Source organism: Mixophyes fleayi, chromosome 7 (assembly GCF_038048845.1).
Source record: "Mixophyes fleayi isolate aMixFle1 chromosome 7, aMixFle1.hap1, whole genome shotgun sequence".
Classification (NCBI taxonomy): Eukaryota; Metazoa; Chordata; class Amphibia; order Anura; family Limnodynastidae; genus Mixophyes; species Mixophyes fleayi.
In genome coordinates this window covers 102,566,736-102,584,834 of record NC_134408.1, presented here as the reverse complement: position 1 = coordinate 102,584,834, position 18,099 = coordinate 102,566,736, and the positions used below count along the sequence as shown (strand labels likewise).

Here is an 18,099-nt window from a genome sequence, read left to right as displayed (position 1 = left end):
AATCCATACAAGGCATTTGTCCAATGTCCACATTTAATATATTCCAGTTATATGGAAAAAAATAGGGAAGATACGGAAAAATATAATGGACAATCTTCAAATGGGCTCCTCAATTTGTATTTATTAACAGTCTAAGGTACATGAGTATTGCGCCACTTTATACCAGATTGATTACATGGAAACCAGGTTAATGAGATAAACCTCTTGTCTAAAAGCAAAAACACAGGAGGAGACTGCATTTGGATATTCATCAAACTAATAGCTCTCAAACAACTAGCCACATGTTGTAATATAAAAATTGAAAAATATAATCTAATAATGTTGAGGGCAACTCTGAGGAAACAAACAAATTATTATTATATAGGTGTTAAAAAGGGGGATAATGCTATTCTACTATGCTAATGAAATAACTAATTAGGCAGCTCAGAAAAAGCTCAGTTGTACCTCAGTTGAATTTCTTTGTTGTGTGTATAATATTGACAATTGTATGACCATACACCACCTGAGGCTGTAAGTTTAGCAAGGCTGAATTTTGCAGTAAATTTTATGGCAAAGCCAGTGATAACCAAGGAGCACAGCAGCAGGAAATGTTCCCTTCACCGACACGCCACCTAGGTTTAACTTGAAGAATCTCCCTGAAATGTTTTTTTCAAAAATTGCCAAGTATGCACTAGGCCAGTGATGGCTAACCTTTTCAGCTTGGTGTGTTGAAATTCGGAAAAAAGTGTAGCCTTCCTTGGGTCGCGTGTCATTTCAAGAAAAAAAAAAAAAAAAGTGTGTGTGTGTGTGTATATATATATATATATATATTTCTTATTGGGCTACAGGGTGAAACCAGATACTGGCCACAAGCAGTTTTTATTAATAGAGCAAAGACTCCATTTCTGGTGAGCCTGCAGGGTATGCAGAGCTGTGTGATTATATATAAATATTGTATTATAGGACTAAAAAAGTAGAGGAATCCTCTACTTTTTTTATATATAATCACACAGCTCTGGAGTCTTTGGTCTATTAATAAAAACACTACATAAGATTGCTTGTGGCCAGTATCTGAGGCTATTTTACGATTAAATATTTCAAATATCCATTATAAGCCCTACCGTGCCCCAGGGAAGCCAGCCAGTGAAGTCATGCCGGGAGATATGCAAGGGAGGATTCCATGTCGCCGATGGGGAGTTGTACAGCAGCCGCGGCGCTGTCAAAGAAGCGTCCGCGGCGGTGCTGTATAGAGAAAATGTTTGGCATGTTTAAAACAAGCAGTTTGACTGACTCGCCTGGCGTGTCAGTCAATCTGCCTCGGCGTGTCACAAGTGACACGCGTGTCATTGGTTAGCCATCACGGTGCTAGGCACATGCCTAGATTTCTTTTAGAATAAACACAGATCTGTATTACCTTAGTGATAACACAGTTAAATATTGTTAGGCAGCACAGTTAAAAAATTACATATAATGTATGATTTTGTATGACAACCAGTGCAGGCATAAGGATTGACAGTCTATCATGTGGGCAAAGGCATGTTTTTTCACATCTAATGTTGCCACACATGCTGCAATATCACATCCGGTATTGAGCTATATATTTTAGTACTATTGATATTAGACCCACCTCGTGCATCATTCTGCTGATTGAGCCTGACAATGTAATTTTGGTTATTAGGTTACAACTGTATATGATGTATCCAGAACAGACTTGAAAATGAGAGGAGACTCTCAATGTATTTCTTCCTGGAAAAATATGTTTTATATGAATAAATATTGGCAAAACCAATAGTTAGCAAACTGGAGCTTTTTAACTGTACTTACACAGCTCAGATGAAGTGATAAAATGACCCAGCCTGAGGCAGGCCTGATATTACGCTCCATTGCGGCCAGTGATAATAGAATGTCCTCTGGTAAAACAGTCATGCTGGTGGAGCTCTTTAGCTTGTTTGTCAATTATCAAATATTTCTATGTGAAAAGCTGTGAACTGTCAACCTGCGTGTTTCCACCTCACAGATTATGGTCAATGTGGATTCATCAATACATACTAGCATCAACAATAAATATTTGATAAAAGCATGTATTATTTTATAGTGCATGAAAATACACTTGTCGCCCTATTGGAGGTCCTGCCTTAAATTAGCCAATAAATTGGAGGTCATGACATATATTAGCCAACAGATTAAAGGTCATGCTATATTTCTAGCTGCCAGTTGACAGTCCCGCCATACACTATCCACCAGATTGAGATCTGCTTGGTATACTATTCATTAGACTAGATATGTTTTTATATCCCCAGAGTAGTTTATTTTTGTTGCCTTGGGCTACTGTTCATTTTGTTAATTGGATGTAATTATAACAAAAACTGGATATGTGTTATAACCCAAGGCAATGAAAATAAGCAAGACTGCCTGACAACATACAAATGTGGCCGAGAAGCACAGAAGGGAACTACAAAGCAAAAACATGTTATGCAAGAGTTGCAGGAGAACATGTGCAACCCAATAAATAAAATCCCTACCTATAATACATATTAATGGACTTTGCTCATTGACTTATTTGTTAATATCTGCATAACCAAATATACACTTTACCTCTTTGGCTGTGTTTTTTGTAACATTTTTACATTTCAGAATTTTCAATTGTTGGTTGCATCTCATTTGAAATATAGCAGAATGTTTCAATAATAAACGTTATTCATGCAGTTTGTAGTTAGCGAAATTTTATAAAATGTAAAATTAACATAACTAGTGCAAATGTTAAATATTTCTTTAAAACTGCTCTCCCACAAGGGAAAATAGATTTGTTGAATTGTTGTTGAATATATGCAGCCTGTCTATGATATGGTATCTGAGTGCAACAATAATTTAGGAATCTATTCACAAAAAAAGTATAGAAAGGAGAGCTGCTTTTATGTAAAGCATTCTGTCCCGTGAGGCAGGTGCACTTGTTAACAATATATAGTTCCCGGCTGTGAGATTAAGAAGAGTATTTAATCATCATAACATGTACAAAAGAAACAAAGACAGACATCAGGTTTCAAGAAAAGCTGTGCACACTAAAGTACAAAGTGACCTCTTATTTTTTTTTCAGGTATCCAAGCAGGCAAAAGAGTTCTTGGAGTATGTTTATGAAGAGCCATTGATTGACTTGCAGCAGGAAAACCCTCTGCTCTACCGGCATGTGGATGCATTGGCACAAGTTGTGCGCATGAGACAACAGCTAAAGTCGCTCCGAGCCTACCTTTTCAGCTGCCGGGCAGTGGTGGCTGAAGACCTACGTCGTAGGTGGGTGTTGACTCAAAAATGGGAATTGTCATTTTTCAAACACATTACTGTCTATGATAAATAAATGATGAAGGAGACTTTTAATCAGAGGTCATGTTTTTTCATCAATATATATTTGTTTGAGAAACAAAGACGCTTTTGCTTTTTTTTGGGTTGTTTGTTGTCCTTGCTTGTCATTTTGTCCTACATTTGTAATTTTACACATTGATTAAAAAAACTGGGATATTACTAGTTCCTTGGGAGTATGCTTTCATCTACAACAGTTATTGTTTTTCTTTTTTTTCATTCTTTCTTTTTTTTTCCTTTCTAATTACACGTTTAAACGTGGCTTTTTAGCCACTTCTGTCCCTAGACCCAGACCTGCTGCTTTATAAGTTAGTGACACATGGGCACTTTGAGCACCTGTGTATCTCCGCCCCCTACTGACATTTATAGAGTGTGTTTGTGCCCGTCTGCCCGGAAATAAGTGTTTAGACTACTTGCAATGTACAGGCAAATACAGAATTTATGTGTGGTATTCCAGGGGATGAAAATACAATGCTGCTCAAAAGTCAGTGTGTCACTAGCCTTATTCTTGCAGGTCCTGCTACAATTAATGTAAATCACCTTAAGCATAATGTGACACTAGTTACTTAATTACTGTCCAAGCAATAGTTTTGAGTAAGCCCTTGATTAGTACAGTTTGCATATTGTTAAATTCTTTCCTCCAAAGAGATCCAGGAGGGGGGCGTGGTGATGCCATTGTCCCGCCCTTGCTATTAAATGCTGATTTTCACCACATTGCATAGCATGCGTGTCATTAAGCCCCACCTCCTCAACAATTCGGGAGAACGCCAACTTTTCTGGGAGTCCAGGAGGACTCCCCGAAATTCGGGAGCCTCCCGGAAATTCCAGGTGAGTAGGCAAGTATGGTATAATGTAAGTATGTTTGATTACATAATTATATCTAGTGGTCGAAGTGGGATTGTATACCGTGGTATGCCATACTGCCAATTCTCCTACTGCCTTCATTGTAAAACTATCACTATCTATTCGCTTACAGTTTCCGTACCACCACTACTAAATTTCCACATCGACTACTGATGATACCTAAAATAGATATTATATCTAGGTGACATTCAGAATCAAATTGTAATAGAAAAACATACCTTTTTAAATTAACAATTTTTTTGAATAATTAGTCGCTGTTTTCTTTCAGGCCACTGTTACGGCTTGTAGTCACAGAATAAATGGCAAAATTATAGGAGTCAAAAACATTGTGTGTTCATTTTCAGCACTTCTACCTCTGCACATCTCTCCTAGCCAAGACTGGAACGCCAATATATCACACAGAAACTAAACACACAGCTATTTACATGCTTCACTACATGCCTATGTGTGGTCTGGGCTGCTGGGCTGCAGTGAGGGTTCAGTATGACAGCAAGACATTGTCATAGCAAGGATGTTATTTTTTCCTTGCGCTAGCAGTTTGCAGCAAGGTTTAAGTAACCTTCAAGGTACCAATGTTTAATAATGCCCATCCTATTTTTCGAGCAAAATCAAAATTAAATTATTTTGCTATTATTGATTAGTTACTCCTACTTATACTAAATGAAAGTAGTACTTTCAGAATAATAGTTATCCAATTTCCATTTTTTCTACATTAATAAGTTGCGTAACATATTTGATTCATGTATAGCTAGGATCTAGTACCTTGAAATGATAACATGCTCCTCCTTCCAGTCTTCATTTGCATGTGGTGTAAGCTGTCAATTTAGACATTTGATAGCATTGGGAAGTCACTGGCACTCACGTTTGACCATAATATACTAAACCTTACCAGTGAGTAAACCCTTCCAACATCACTGCTAACACTGCCTTTGCGTTCTTCCAGACAATGCAGAGTATATGTAGACAATTTTGCTATTGGGCTGCTGCGGTAGCATGTACTAATTTATAATGACATTTTCATAGTTTGCTGCTATTATCAAATTTAGCTGAATACAATTCTGCTTATATTCTGCCTTCTTTCTGGTTATGCCCTTCTCTATATTTCAAAAGCTTCTTGACACACCTTAACTCTATCTGACATCATATCATCATCATCAGTTATTTATACAGTGCCACTAGTTCCGCAGCGCTGTACACTTTAGTACTTTGCCTATTTATTTTAGTTATTATTATGAAAGCCTTATGTGTCTCACTTTATACATTCTCACAGAGAACTATACTATATTTTGGAACCTGATCAAAATTTCAGGTTCTGAATAGAATGAAAGCAAAGATCTCTGTTTTTGTTGTACTGTTTCCTCCATCTAAGATTCCCTAAAGCCTGCAAAAAGGGTGTATCCACTTTAAAAGAACAGGTGCTAGAGGTTATGCACATAAATCATATACTTAATATATATATAATATAATATATTTAAACAAAATGATAGTTAAGCAACATATGTAGTCTTGTATTTTTACTGTGAAGTAGGACAGAGCTTTTAAAGATCATGTTTTTCTCATGTTAATATGATGCTGGCCTCACAGGAGAAAATATGAATCGCTTCTTAAGGCTAAATTTAGTTTTGTCCCTCCTACAGAGTAATCTTTGTTTGCAGTCCACACTTCTTGTCTGTGTCTGAATGACTCTTAATACACAGCCAGTAAGCATGACCAATGGAAGTCCAGTGACAGTCTTATAAACAGACTAGAACCCTCTGTTAATATTGCTGTCGAGGAACTAAAAGGCAAACTGATTAATGATATTGGGATACGTCTGCCTTTACTATTGTTATTATTCTGCTCCCATCCTTATTAGGAGAATTATATGCTGCGTTAGATATATCATATTTTATATGAAAAAAATCCCAATATGTGTTCTTAATCTCCATTTGTTTGAGTATATTTAATTCAACAAATGCAAGAAGAATGTGCAGCTCTTGATGTATATAATTTGCAGATGCATTATGTCTGAAAATTTGATTTTATAAAGCATAAACCAATAATAAACACTATATAATCTGGCATATGAGTGAGGATGGCTTTGTGAAAAGGATGACATATAACGTAATTCAAGATAAAATAAAGCTCTGTTTGACATTAATGTGTATGAAAGACTATATGAAACAGCTGAATAATATACATGAAATAACTGACATGTTCTAACTAAATAATCCCACTCAGGTTTTCATTTTCACCCCTCTTCAGCAGGTTGAGAGAAAGCTACTTCTTTTAACTAAACAGGCAGGCAATGACTGAAAGCTTTGTAGACTTGCTCTGTATAAACTTGTGTGGGGTTAATGCTGAACAATGTCTTTTACCATCAAGGTTCATGATATAAAATATATAATTATTAGGGATGAGCGCACTCGGATTTATGAAATCCGAGCCCACCCGAACGTTGCCGATCCGAGTCGGATCCGAGACAGATCCGGGTATTGGCGCCAAATTCAAATCTGAAACTGAGGCTCTGACTCATAATCCCGTTGTCGGATCTCGCGATACTCGGATCCTATAAATTCCCCGCTAGTCGCCGCCATCTTCACTCGGGCATTGATCAGGGTAGAGGGAGGGTGTGTTAGGTGGTCCTCTGTCCTGGTAGATCTCGTGCTGTGCTGTTTAGTTCTGTGCTGTGCTGTTTAGTTCTGTGCTGTGCTGTTTAGTTCTGTGCTGTGCTGTGCTGTGCTGTGTTCTGCAGTATCAGTCCAGTGGTGCTGGGTGCTGTGCTCTGTCCTTCTGAGGTCAGTGGTGCTGCTGGGTCCTGTGCTGTGTCCTGTTCAGTCCAGTGGTGCTGTGTCCTGTGCTCTGTGCTTCTAAGGGCATAGTTATTTCCCCAATATTCCCCTGTGTTTAAAAAAATAAAAAAAAGTTATTTAAAAAAATACCAAAAACTAATTTAATTTTTTTTAATTACCACAAAATTTGCACAACCAATCCTGCAGTATAAGCCCATTGGTACTGCAATATTACCAAGTTCACACATTCAGCAGTAAAAGTCCAGTGGTACTGCAATATTACAAAGTTCACACATTCTGCAGTATCAGTCCAGTGGTGCTGTGTCCTGTGCTCTGTCCTGCTGAGTTCCGTAGTGCTGCTGGGTCCTGTGCCGTGTCCTGTTCAGTCCAGTGGTGCTGTGTCCTGTGCTCTGTGCTTCTAAGGGCATAGTTATTTCCCCATTATTCCCAAGTTTTTAAAAAATAAAAAAAAAGTAAAAAAAAATAAAAAATTAAAAATTAAAAAAAATATATATAATTATAACCAAATTTGCAAAACCAATCCAGCAGTATAAGTCCATTGGTACTGCAATATTACAAAGTTCACACATTCTGCAGTATCAGTCCATTGGTGCTGTGTCCTGTGCTCTGTCCTGCTGAGTTCCGTAGTGCTGCTGGGTCCTGTGCCGTGTCCTGTTCAGTCCAGTGGTGCTGTGTCCTGTGCTCTGTGCTTCTAAGGGCATAGTTATTTCCCCATTATTCCCAAGTTTTTAAAAAATAAAAAAAAAGTAAAAAAAAATAAAAAATAAAAAATTAAAAAAAAAATATATAATTATAACCAAATTTGCAAAACCAATCCAGCAGTATAAGTCCATTGGTACTGCAATATTACCAAGTTCACACATTCTGCAGTATCTTGTGCTACATATAATGGAGACCAAAAATTTGGAAGCCCCTGTACAAACTGGCTCTATTTTTTAACTGAGTTGTCCCCCCTCCAGTGTGTACTCGGAAAGAGTTTTTAGTGCAGCGGGGAACCTGGTCAGTGAGCGGCGAAGGAGGTTGCTTCCTCACAAGGTTGAAAAAATGATGTTTATAAAAATGAATAATCAATTCCTCGATGAAGTACAGCACTGCCCTCCAGACAGTACAGAGGGACTGTGGTTGTGGAGTCCAGCGGGGACGAATTGATAATGTGTGAGGAGGAGGAAGTACACACTGTAGGGGGAGAGGAATCAGAGGTTGAGGATAAGGACGACATCTTTCCTCAGTAGAGCCTGTTTAGTTTGTACAGGGAGAGATGAATTGTTTTATTGGTGTGGGGGCCCAAACAAACCAATCATTTCAGCCACAGTTGTTTGGTAGGCCCTGTCGCTGAAATGATTGGTTTGTTAAAGTGTGCATGTCCTATTTCAACAACATAAGGGTGGGTGGGAGGGCCCAAGGACAATTCCATCTTGCAACTTTTTTTTTTGGCATTATGTGACCATTCAACAGTCGTTTGCCATGTTCAAAAATTAAAAGAAAATGCCAACAAATTCAATAAATTAAATCAAAAGTTAAATGCCCTGTCATTATTTAAAACAAGAGGTTTTGACGTGCTAGAATTAGTGTAGTGTTATGATGTTATAAACACTACACTTGGAAATTGGAGGAGGTAATGTGGCCCCGGTATCAAATTGGGTACCGGGGCCACCCCACTACGCAGTCCAGATACTTGTTTGGTGGAATTCAGACCAGTTGAGGGTGTATTTATTTTATTGTGGCCCCGGTATCAAATTGGGTACCGGGGCCACCCCACTACGCAGTCCAGATACTTGTTTGGTGGAATTCAGACCAGTTGAGGGTGTATTTTTTTTATTGTGGCCCCGGTATCAAAATGGGTACCGGGGCCACCCCACTACGCAGTCCAGATACTTGTTTGGTGGAATTCAGACCAGTTGAGGGTTTTATTATTATATTGTGGGGACCACTCTATCTATACCACACTACAATTCTATACCACTCTATTTAATACTTTAATTCTATTTAATACTTTAATTCTATTTAATACTTTAATTCTATTACTAATTACCATAAAGAGGAACTGCCGCTTCTATTTAATACTTTAATTCTATTAGTAGTTACCATAAAGAGGAACAAAATAAACCAATTTTACCAAAAGTATAATATGACTTAGACTTACAAACACTACACTTGAAAGATGGTGCCTTTAAATGAAAAAGTCAGTCTTCATTGCACGACTATGTGCAACAGGGACAGTTTTTTGGTTTACAAAGTCAACCAATAACACTTCGACCCTGTCTGTCTTTAACATACTTGATGGGATCTCAATGACGAATTGTCTGTACCATGTTTGGAGGAGGTATTGTGGCCCCGGTATCAAATTGGGTACCGGGGCCACCCCACTACGCAGTCCAGATACTTGTTTGGTGGAATTCAGACCAGTTGAGGGTGTATTTATTTTATTGTGGCCCCGGTATCAAATTGGGTACCGGGGCCACCCCACTACGCAGTCCAGATACTTGTTTGGTGGAATTCTGACACGTGGAGGGTTTTTTAATTATATTGTGGCCTCGGTACCAAATTGTGTACCGGGGCCACCACACTACGCAGTCAAGATAGATAGATGCGTATCATAGATAAAGTACATTCAGTGGTGTGGGGCAAATTGAAAAATATTCAAAATGCACTGACATTATCAAAAACAAGAGGTTGTCACACGCTAAAACTCCAACATGTATATGATGGAGAGGATGGAGGAGCAGCCGTATGTGTAGTGTAATGCAGACCTGTTGAAGGTTTTTTATATATTTTATTGTGGTGCCCAGTGCCCACTCCTCTACGCAGTCCAGGTACATTTATTGGTGCGAATCATAAAAGTTCAGGGTTTTTAATATATTGTGGTGACCCACTCCTCTACGCAGTCCAGGTACATTTATTGGTGCGATTCATAAAAGTTCAGGGTTTTTAATATATTGTGGTGACCCACTCCTCTACGCAGTCCAGGTACATTTATTGGTGCGATTCATAAAAGTTCAGGGTTTTTAATATATATTGTGGTGACCCACTCCTCTACGCAGTCCAGGTACATTTATTGGTGCGAATCATACAAGTTGATGGTTTTCTTATTATATATATATTGTGGTGACCCACTCCTCTAGGCAGTCCAGGTACATTTATTGGTGCGAATCATAAAAGTTCAGGGTTTTTAATATATATTGTGGTGACCCACTCCTCTACGCAGTCCAGGTACATTTATTGGTGCGATTCATAAAAGTTCAGGGTTTTTAATATATTGTGGTGACCCACTCCTCTACGCAGTCCAGAAAGATACCTTGTTGCAACGTTTTGGACTAATAACTATATTGTGAGGTGTTCAGAATACACTGTAAATTAGTGGAAATGCTTGTTATTGAATGTTATTGAGGTTAATAATAGCGTAGGAGTGAAAATAAGCCCAAAAACTTGATTTTTAAACTTTTTATGTTTTTTTCAAAAAAAATCCGAATCCAAAACCTTAAATCCGAACCGAGACCTTTCGTCAAGTGTTTTGCGAGACAAATCCGAACCCCAAAAATAACGAAAATCCGGATCCAAAACACAAAACACGAGACCTCAAAAGTCGCCGGTGCACATCCCTAATAATTATACAATAATTGTATGTGGTCCCTAATTGATTAAGCAACAATGTAGTCTTAGTGTAAACATCAATATCATCTGCACTTACATATCTACCCATAATTCTGATTATCACATGACAGTCCCATTTTCTGATGGACCGAGAGGAGGGGTTTAGCTTAATGTGAAGTGTGCATGGGCTGGATGGATGAGACTGTGTCCTAATTTGCCTCCACTGTTCCTTTGTGGACTTACAGTTGTCAGTATTTGAGTATATTTCTAGGAACACTATTAGCTGCAGACATCACACACGGTGCTCTCTAGGCAGACACAGGGCATTACAGGAGTATGTTGATTATATGTTCCTATTGTATTTTAAAAACTCTCCTAAAAAAAATCTAAAGTGATACCTCATATGTAGAACATATACAAAATTTTGCATCCAGCACACAAAACAAAAACTAAATATAGTCCAGTCATAGCCATTCTGTTTAAGAAATATATAGCACAAGTTATATACAGTTGACAGCTATCTAGATTAATGAGGCTCAATAAATCTGTACCCTCTGTACCATTTGGATGGCATCAGCCTTGCTTATAAGTAGTCATGATTGTTCTGGCAAAGGTGTTATCTCCACCCTAGAATAGTTCTATTAACTGTTCCACTCAGGGCACAGTGTTGTAAACTTAGTAACAACTATTTTAGACATGTAATTGAACTGGGACTGATCGACTTCTCAAAAAGTCTGAAAGCCTCGATGTCTTCAGTAGCCATTACTCCTGAAACAATCCAGATGGCCTGGAATCCCTTAGTTAAAGATCCAGGAATCTATATAATGGAACAGTTATTTACAATATCTTCTTAGATAGATATATTGGGGGACACGTGCTGTAAACATTTTAAATCACTGGTTTCAACAAGTAAATTGTAAGTAAGACAGTTTATTAAGCTCAGCAGACAAGCATCCAAAACACAGCTCCCCTTGAGATAATGTGTTAAGGTTACTGTTTAAATGCTGTTATGGCTCCAGCTATAGAAGAAAACCTAATGCAGGCCATACCCATTTTCTATCTTAGCCTAGATGTTACCCAACATTGCAGACAATATAAGTCTTTAAGGGTTATTTACTAACATGTGCAAACATGACTAGTAACAAAGCCCATGGGCCGAAGAACACTGTCGCCAATGGTAGTCTTCACTAAGGTCCCCGGCGAGGCTTCCACATACAAAGCATGGGGAAGCCTATTTACCATGTACAGTGGCATTATAATATACAATGTACTTTTTTTTTAAAATTAAGTTATTCTTGATTTATTGTTTCACAATTTACAATTTTTTTTCTTAAATTTATTATTTTTACCTAAACATTATACATTTACAGATCCTGTATTAGACCAATACCATTTTTGTTTTATTCTATTTTGTATTTATTTATTTTGACCTTATTATTTTTGTATTTGGTTTTTATTCTTTTTTATTATATCTCTTTTTTTTTTTTTTCTAGGCTGTTCCTTTTCTAATTCTGTATAAAGATTTGGTGCCAAACTGTGGTATGCATTGTAGCACCTATTTTGCACTCTTTTCTCTGTGTTATTTAAATTGTGTTTACAAAAAGCAGCATTAAATCCACTACTGAGAGCGCTCTACTCTTATATCTATTTATTATTTTTAAATTGAATCTAGAACTATAAGCCCTACGCCTGCTCAGATTGACTCCAGTCTAGCCTTATGAGCAGTAAGAATTCTCTTACCACTGCCAGCCAGTACCGCCGGAAAGCTGAGCAACGCTCAGGTGCCCCATTGACATTTTCTTGTTAAATTGGGGGGTAGAAGATTTTCCATATCGCCTAATACTAACAAATATTTGTAATAATGTAACTTTCACTAGACCAGGGTTTCTTACTCTGTGGAATGGGCATCCCCGGGGAGCCTGAGACAGAATTAAAGGGTACTTCATCATGTGAGGTTTAGCCCAGAATAGCAGCTTACTGTACTGGTAAATAATTAAATATATATGGAAAAAAAAGACCAATTTAAACATTTTAAATATAATTAGGGGTATGGTAAATAGAAATGTACAAATGTACTCTATACTTACTTGGTAAATATTTATAAATATGAGAGATACTTAGCAGCCATTCTGTTCTGAGATCATAGAAGTCTGTGTGCAAATTGGTTTGTTGCAATGGTGGCAATTTGCAGCAGGGGTGGGGCCAAAATTACACAATTTGTGGCGCCACGCCCCCCTGCACTTGCCACTTGATCCGGGCAGGTAGATTATTAAAGTTGGCAAGTATGATTATGGCTATTCTCAGTGTGAGAATGAACATATTAATTAATGTGCTGACCCATAAAAGTAGGTGTGCATCGGATGTGTTGAGATCATTACGGTTTGGAAAGTGGGACTCCACATCACATGACTCCCACTTGAGTACTGAGATTCTCGTGTTTTCAACATTTTTTTTTTAATGATTTCACTTTTTCCTATCACCCACATAGTTTATATAGTCTTATTGATTACGTTTCCTCCTCTTGCCTGTTGTGTCAAGATATCATTACTACCTTTTAGGATATTATCTAACAATCAATATCTCTATTGATCATGAAATCCCACTTCCCAACTATTTAAATGTATATAAAATGGGTCATTACTGAACAATCCTGTCATAATAACTGAAGTTTGTGGATGGCTTTTTGCCTGACCCTGCCAAAGTTTGGTAGGCTCTCAATGCCTGTTTCATTCAAACTTTGTTCATTTAGCTTTTAACAGAAATAAATAATAATTTGTAACTGCATAAACTTACTGAGTCCCATATTCCCATCCAGGAGAGGCTTAAGAAGGTAACGCCAACTTCCCACGGTCTAACCCACCTTATGACAATGTGACAAGCTGAAAAAAGTACATCTTGGTCCTAAACCACATTGTATTGGAAAATGTTAAGATATTCATACTAAAATTTTCAGTTACATTAATTCTTTGCTAAGTTGTTTTTTTTTTCTTTTTGCAAACCCTTTTTACTTTTTTTATAAGAGATATAAATTTACACCATCCATACAATAATCGGGGTCTTCGTTCATGCAAATAAGATTTCAGTGGGACTCCATCCTTGTCTTTATCGCCTTTGCTTTCACTACTTATCATCTCTGTAAATAATCATATTAGTTATTCCAGACTTGTGACAAAAAAACTGAACCTCTAAATAAAGCATTGAGTTTGTATAGAAAGCTCAGCTCAGGGCACATAATTTGTTCACAAAATCAGATTATTCTTAGAAAAGTACAGCTTAATCAAATCAGCTGTACGCAGATGTAGCATGGCTTTAAACTGAGTAGGTAGTCTGTGTTCAAATGTTACCCCCTGTTAGAGTCTGGCAAGCCTGGCTCAACAATATTTTTACCGTAATATTGTGATATAGATCTTACATAGACATTGATTAATGCTTGAATAAGGCTAAGCCTATCCACTTATCTTTGTCAAAATTAAATAGAGCACAAAGAAATAGCGAAACTATGCCTAAGGCTTAAAGGGACATTTGACTAGAAAAATAATAATTTTTCTTACTGGGTAAACCAGTTGCTTTCATACATACTTCCAAAAGGTATTTCTCCCAAGCTTTTGGCATGTTTACAACTGTATGAAATGTTTTGCCCAGTGAGATTTGTGAGCTGTGCAAGGTTTCTTGTTTTGTAACTAGCCTTATAAATGCTCAATTTAAATATTGGAAAAAGTAGGGAAGTAAGAAAAGCAAGGTATACATATTGTTTTTCCTGTTGACATGCGGTTCTGTTTTGTATGTGTTTATGTTAAAGTCTGTAGTGTTTGTTGATTGTATAAGCACTGGTGTGACACGAATTCAGAAATTCCGTTAAATATTGTATGCTATTATAGGAAGCAATTAAACGCAGGTGCACATGCGGATGAAACTAGTATATTTGAGACAAACACAATGTATGATGGTGTTGGAAAAATTGGCACATTAAGTTCAGCCCTCTCAATTCAGAAAGTGAGTGTGGCACACTTAAGTGGACTCTGCATGCCTTGTTCATCTAGAGAATAGCACAGCATCATGCCATTCCGCTCAAACTTGCGTTATTTGTACAGTTCTGCCCTTACTTTGCTGTATGTTATATTTTATCTAGGCTATTCATACATTATCTATCAAATTTCATTGACCACATTTGTTGAATTTATAATGGTAGACCTGGATCTTCCCATTGGAGGTCAAACACTGACAAGAGAGTCTGCATGTCCCGTATTTCTGTTGATCCTCCAAATTTTTGGTTAACAAGGGCCAGAACCAGAAGAAAAGCAGTCTACAGGAGACAGAGCTGCATGTCAGCTGTCCTTCTTCAGTGAAATACTGTAGGCTTTTGGTTATTGGAATATTAGAGAACAAAAGACCATGCCCCTTCTTTAACCCATTCATGCTCTCAGTGGTGACCTGCTCGCACTACAGGTTGGAAGCAGGTATTTATTAGCTGTTAAATCTCCTGCAAGTTTTTAACCAGAATAAGATGCTGATTGCAAGTGAGATTGTCAATGATCCAAAACTAAAATTCCTGGAAAGTCTGGTAGGTTTGACAAACCTTAAGAGCGACCACATGAGGGGCTAAATAATAACAATGATAAAGAAAGGCTGCACAAATTGAGTTTGTTTAAATTATTAAAATGAGCATTAAGGTGACTACAAACAGTGGTATTGCCATGTTTAACAATGGCTGATAATGTTCCTATCACAATCAATCATTGTTGGGCATGTTGATAAATGTGGTTGGAAGATGACGACTTTAAGCCTGTGTGTTGATCATCTTCTAATCCGAACAGACACCCATTGACATTCTAGTCCAAACAGACACTCATTGGCATTCGAAGTGATCCAGCCTCATGTGTGGACAAACTAAATGTCGCTTGGCTATTGGGCCAAGCTCCAGGATCAGTACATACGTAGCTAGTTTAAGTCTGGAAAAATAAATATATTAACATGTTGAAAATCAATACAAAGACTTGCCAGAGAAATGTTTCATACACAGGACAGTTCAAATGACAAGATGAATATGGCTGGAGAAAAGGTGGATTCATAACCACCATAAAAACAGGTTCTTCACTGTAGGGTTAGCCAGGCTGTGGAATTCGTTGACAAGAGATGTGGTGATGGGAGATTCAATAACTGAAATTTAAATTTATTGATTCAATTCATTATAAGGAGTGGTATTAATAGATATAACTAGTTAATTAAACATTTGCTGAAAAATCCAGTAAATTATTCCTATTGCTATTTATTGATTAATTAATTAATTTGTTTTTCCTCCCGTTATGTAAATTGACAGCTTCTTGAGCAATTTGTTTGTATTAAGCTGGATCAATAATATTAGTATTTTTAAAAAAAAGTGGTTGAACTTGAAGGACTTAAATCTTTATTAACTATGTTTGATTCATATTTGATGATATATAGCCATTGTCTGGAATTTTCTTTATTAATAAGGGCCTTTAGTTTGTTGACTTGCCTCGGTCCTTCTGCAACTTTTTTTCACTGGAATTTTTCTAACTTCCTTCTGTGCTTTTCAGCCATATCTGAACAGTTACAGTTGTTTTACTCAAAGTCTCTGGATGCGACACAAATCTGTGTTGTATTCCAAGGCAACAAAACAACTCCTTAAAAAAAATGCAATTTGAATGGTAAAAAAGAAAGCTAGAATGGAAATACAATGGGCCTGATTCATTAAGGAAAGTAGAGCAAAAAATGGAGTAACTTTGTGCCTTGTCAAAACCATATTGCATTGGGGAGGCAAATTTAAAATGTGATGGCAGATTTATATTTGGGGTAGGGCATGTCCTTGATCAAGTTTAAAATTCAGTGTACAAATGAAGCCATCAAGTATTTATGTGCTACAGGAAAAGACAGCCAGTATTTATCTTATGTGCAAAATAATATCTAATTTGCACCCCTTTCATTGTAGCATGGTTTTGTCCAGGAGAAAACTTACTCAATTATTTGCCTTACTTTCCTTAATGAATCGGGCCCAATGTGTATGGTAGAAATTGCTGAAGGATATGAAAACGCTCACAAATCTATGTCATCAGAACATGGAAAGCCAACAAGAAGGACTAGAAATTATTTTAGGAAGTTCATGTTATATAAAAACAGCTATTGTGTACATAATTACAGAAAGGTTAATCAACTTTATTGGTTTTTTTTTTCAATTATGTTGAGGACAAATGAAATAACGTCTATACAAATATTTAACATAAACATAATAGCTATCACATGCTGGTACAGGATGGTTACATTCACTTGAGCTCATTGTATAGACGACATATACATTCTTTCCACTCAGCAACTGACCTAGAACTGGTGATCAGTAATGGTTCTGAATTTCGCTAACCTAGAATAACACTGATAAGGTTGTGGTAACCATGATATGTGACTAAGGCACCAGTCTGGTCTTCATCAACATAAATTTCTTGCTTTTTTCTTTTCAGAATTTTCCCCCGTGAATATCTTTTTCAGCAAATTCACCTTTACTCCCTTGCAGACCTGCAACAGGTATTTGTTATTCATACATTGTATTTGTTTAGATGAATTTCTGGTTAGTTTGGCTACTTCTTACCCTCACTCCACCCCTACTGTAAAAGTGGTTCTTGTGCACACAGCCTGGAATAAATTTGGCAAAAGCAAATGTTGTTTGCATGTCTGGAAACTATTGGCTCATGCTGCAACTTTCCCATCTACAATAAGGAGCCCTTCACCACCCCACCCTATTCAATCACTGACAGACCCAAAAGGTGGCCTGGATAATTTGTACCCTGCCCTTGTTGCCCCAAATCACAGCAGAACAGTATTCCACCCTAAAATAATTTTTTAACAAGTATCCCGTTTCTCCCCCCAATTAGCATAACTATCCCATGCCAGTGTTCCCCGCAGTTTGGGAAAACTATACTCAGCTGACACTCCAACACTAGTTCCTAATTCAAATGAAAACAGTTATGTATTCAGCAGTAAGTGTTTGTGTTAGATATACACATACACTACAAGGCCAATGGTATGTGGACACTCGTAAATCACATCTATATGTGCTTGTTGAACTTCTCATTAGAAAACCATGGTCATTAATATGGAGTTGGTCCCTCCTCCCCCTCCCTTTGCTGCTATAACAGCCTCCATTCTTTTGTGAAGATCACCACTATATTTTGGAATATGGCGGCGGGAATTGACATCCATACAGCCACAAGGACATTCGGGAGGTTGGGCAATAAAGCTTGGCTCGCAGTCAGTGTTCCAATTAATCCCAAAGGTGTTTGATGGGTTTGAGGTCAAGGGCTCTGTGCAGGCCAGTCTAGTTCTACCGCACCAAACTCTGGAAACCATTTTTTTGATTGACCATCTCTTTGTGCACAGGGACATCGTCATGCTGAAACAGGAAAAGGTCTTCCCCACTTTATATATATCAGGATCCAACCAGTAATGTGATTTTCATTGTGCATTATATCTAATATATTTATTTTGTAAAACCCAATAAAAATTTATTTCA

At 37.4% G+C, this 18,099-nt stretch overlaps 1 protein-coding gene across 2 annotated transcripts in view; it reads left to right on the top strand.

Annotated features, from left to right (window-relative positions):
- Nucleotides 1–18,099, top strand: part of PLEKHM3 (pleckstrin homology domain containing M3) — a 184,925-nt gene that overhangs the window by 105,961 nt on the left and 60,865 nt on the right. The window contains exons 5-7 of one of the 2 annotated variants that reach the window (XM_075180234.1): nucleotides 3,074–3,267; nucleotides 17,051–17,114; nucleotides 17,967–18,051. In XM_075180234.1, the coding sequence (XP_075036335.1) occupies nucleotides 3,074–3,267; nucleotides 17,051–17,114; nucleotides 17,967–18,038 (330 nt within the window). In that variant the 3' untranslated portion in view covers nucleotides 18,039–18,051. Of the gene's footprint in view, nucleotides 1–3,073; nucleotides 3,268–17,050; nucleotides 17,115–17,966; nucleotides 18,052–18,099 lie in introns of those variants that run through there. The other variant, XM_075180233.1, reaches the window with a different exon arrangement.